General features: G+C 36.7%; 1 protein-coding gene across 1 annotated transcript; it reads right to left on the bottom strand.

The window, feature by feature from the left end:
• Positions 1–357: 357 nt before the first annotated feature.
• LOC113904945 (olfactory receptor 51G1-like) lies at positions 358–1,338 on the bottom strand. The gene has a single exon (XM_027562007.1). It carries the CDS (start codon positions 1,336–1,338, stop codon positions 358–360), a length of 981 nt encoding a protein of 326 aa, XP_027417808.1.
• Between the last annotated feature and the right edge of the window lie 2,032 nt (positions 1,339–3,370).

The raw sequence follows: 3,370 nt of genomic DNA on the forward strand, positions 1-3,370 counted from the left end.
GAATTATCAACATAAATTCTGCTGTGTATTACGTCTTTTACCATTGAGTTGTTCAGGGAATTTCTCTATTTTAGTTATTACATAGAAAATTGTACTTCCCTTCAAACTTGAATGGAAAATATCTCTGTAAAATATTTGAATGAAGTTATTCCCTCTTCCTACTTCTCCTGAGAAAAGGGTTTTGAGATGATTTAAAGCTAGGAAATAATGATAGAAACTGAAATGTTTTTCTTGAAGGGACATGTGGAATTTGTGAACTATCATGGAATTATTATATACCAAATGTGTCCAAGAATTTCTAACAGGTTAATCTTTAGGATGAAGGTGATGGATGCAAAAGTTGAAATATCAAAGAATCTAAGTGTGAGCAAGCCCTATCCTTTTGGATAATAATATCCCTAGGAAGCCTTGGCGAATCTGCTTTGTCTTGATGCTATAAATAATTGGGTTGAGAACTGGTGGAACTAACAGGTAAATATCTGCCATGGTAATATGAATAATGGGAGAGAAATGTTTTGCAAAACGATGCACTAAGGACAACCCTATCATTGGCACATACAGAATGAGCACAGAACAAATATGGGAGATACATGTACTGAGGGCTTTGAGTTTCCCTCCCCGGGATGCAATGTGCAACACAGAGCGGAGGATGAAAGCATAAGATAAAAAGATTCCTAGAGAATCTATACCCCAATAAAATGCAACAACAAACAAGCCATACAAAACATTGAATGAGATGTCAGAACAGGCCAGTTGGATGACATCTTGATGTAAGCAGAAGGAGTGGGAGAGAACATGGGAGTGACAGAAAGAAAATGTGGGGATACGAACAAGAACAACAGGGAGGACAGTGGAGCATCTGATTATGATGAAGACCCCTATGTAGACAATGCGTTGTGGGGTAAGTTTGCTGGAATACCTCAAAGGATCGCAGATGGCAACACAGCGGTCAAAAGCCATGGCTAGGAGCACAGCTGATTCCATTAGAGAAAAAGTGTGAATAAAATACATCTGGGCTACACAAGTATTCATCTCAATCTCCCTAGCATCAAACCAGAAGGTTCTCAGTACTGTGGGCAGGGTGGAGATGCACATGCCCATGTCCGTGAGGGACAGCATGGCCAGGAAGTAGTACATGGGCTCATGGAGACTCTTGTCAGTGTGGATGATGTGAAGAACTCTACAGTTGCCCACTATTCCAATCAGATAGAACACACAAAAGGGGATGGAAATAAAATGTTGAACATCCTTGCAGCCAGGAATCCCAGAAAGGTAGAATGAAGGTGCCTGTCCAATACTGGAATTAGTGCCTGTCGTTACATTGTTCCAAGAAGCCATTTTTCTACAATTAGAATATGAACTCCTAAAAGGAAGAAAAACATACAACATTGAGAAGATAGCAGGTCATGTTTTTACATTAGGTTTTTTTTCTTAATGCTTGCTTTGTAGGGGCATTATTCATACAGATTTGGAAATTACTTTGAAACATGTTAATATATTACTGTTTAATTCTTAAAATGATTTGTGGTTATTATACTGTTATCTGTCAATCTTTTAGGCTGCTGATTCTGGATTTTGAATGTTTCACAGAATGCCCTTTCCTCTCCTAAGTGTATAATATAGTCTCTTCCATTTTTCACTATTATTTTCATAGGTTAGTTTATTTTTATTCACTTTCAGTTGTATCATTTACCTTTATTTTTGATTGTGATGTAAAGTAAGAATATTTTCCCAGACCCTGACCTCTGTATGTTAAGCATTCATTTAGCATTCATTTCACTCTGACAATGACACTTGGTGGAGGCATTTTAGAATGAATGTCAGAAAAAGCTTAGGCAAAAAATGAATAAAGTTTGTTTTATCCAATGGAAAAAATCACACAAGACTAATCAAGTCATATAGGATATAAAATTGATATTTCAAAAAAAAAAACAAAACCATTGCATATGCAGCAAGTATGGTTATCAATTAGAGAGGTACATAAATCAGCCCTCAAACTGATTTAAATGTGAACCAGAAGTCCCCAAGTATCTAAGGATAAATAAGTGCCTACCTAATTGACACAGTCTCAGGGATCTGGAGTTCAGTTTCTCTTTCATATTCTCCACCGAGGCTTATTTATGTGTACCTACCCTGCAATAAGGCAAGAGTTTTAAGTAAATTTTTATCATTTGTTCCATGGGTATAATTGATTTGTGAACTATGTCAGTTTTGTTAATCCTGGAGACTCCCTTCAATTGTCAGTGGAGTCCCAACTAGTTTGCTCCTGTTGCCATCTGTGAACACAGTCTTCAGACATCTCTGACAGCAAGGAAAACATCAGCCATCACAGCCTCATGATCCCTAAGATATTAGAATGAAGTTAACCCACCCTCAGGCTGTGATCCCATGGTCCACTATAATGGCAATAATCTAGTGTCCTGCTTTTTTTTTTTTTCCTGCCCCTTTGCTCATTTTTCCTCATGATTCAATCTTTCTTTCATAAGAGTAAGTTGGCTATTAATGGAGATCTCCTCATAGAAAAGGTAAAACAGATGTTATTATCCAATTCCTTAAAAGTATTCATTAGTCACAATCACATCTTAATAAATAAGAGTACTTTTAGACTCATAATTATTTATATATTTATTATCATATTTGAACCTTGGAATATGAGATCAACAGAGACTTGGTTATATATGAGTAACCTGAGGTTCAGAAATACTATTGATCAAACTAAAGACCAATTTTGTTTAGAATCCAAATCCCTGATTCTAAAACGTTACTAAAATATTTTAACTCTAAGTTCAGAAAGTAGCCCCAGTTCTGTCCTATAATGACCTTCCATAGCACACTAGGAAGTGTGTATTCTTGCCACCTTTTAAAAGGCCCTTCCTCCTTAGACTGCAGGATATTTTTACCAGGTTTCCCTGAGTAATCCTGGGAATTACTTATCTTTTTCTGCAATTGCTTCCAAGTTTTACTTGAAAATGTGCAGTCTTCTCACTTTCCTTTAGAGTTTTAACAAAACAGTGGCTTAGAAGAAAACTGAGAGAGAAAAGCCTTAAAACAAAGAACTTTTACTGGACAGAGAATGGCAAAACAGAAATCAGATTGATTACATTCTTTGCAGCCAAAGATGGAGAAGCTCTATAGTCAGCACAAGACTGGGAGCTGACTGTGGCTCAGATCATGAACTCCTTATTGCCAAATTCAGACTTAAATTGAAGAAAGTAGGGAAAACCACTAGATCATTCAGGTATGATCTAAATAAAATATCCTACAGTTATACAGTGGAAGTGAGAAAGAGATTCAAAGGATTAGATCTGAAGAACTATGATGGAGGTTCGTGACACTTGTACATGGAGGCAGTAATCAAGACCATCCCCAA

The sequence above is a fragment of the Bos indicus x Bos taurus genome, chromosome 15 (assembly GCF_003369695.1).
Source record: "Bos indicus x Bos taurus breed Angus x Brahman F1 hybrid chromosome 15, Bos_hybrid_MaternalHap_v2.0, whole genome shotgun sequence".
In the NCBI taxonomy this organism is placed as follows: Eukaryota; Metazoa; Chordata; class Mammalia; order Artiodactyla; family Bovidae; genus Bos; species Bos indicus x Bos taurus.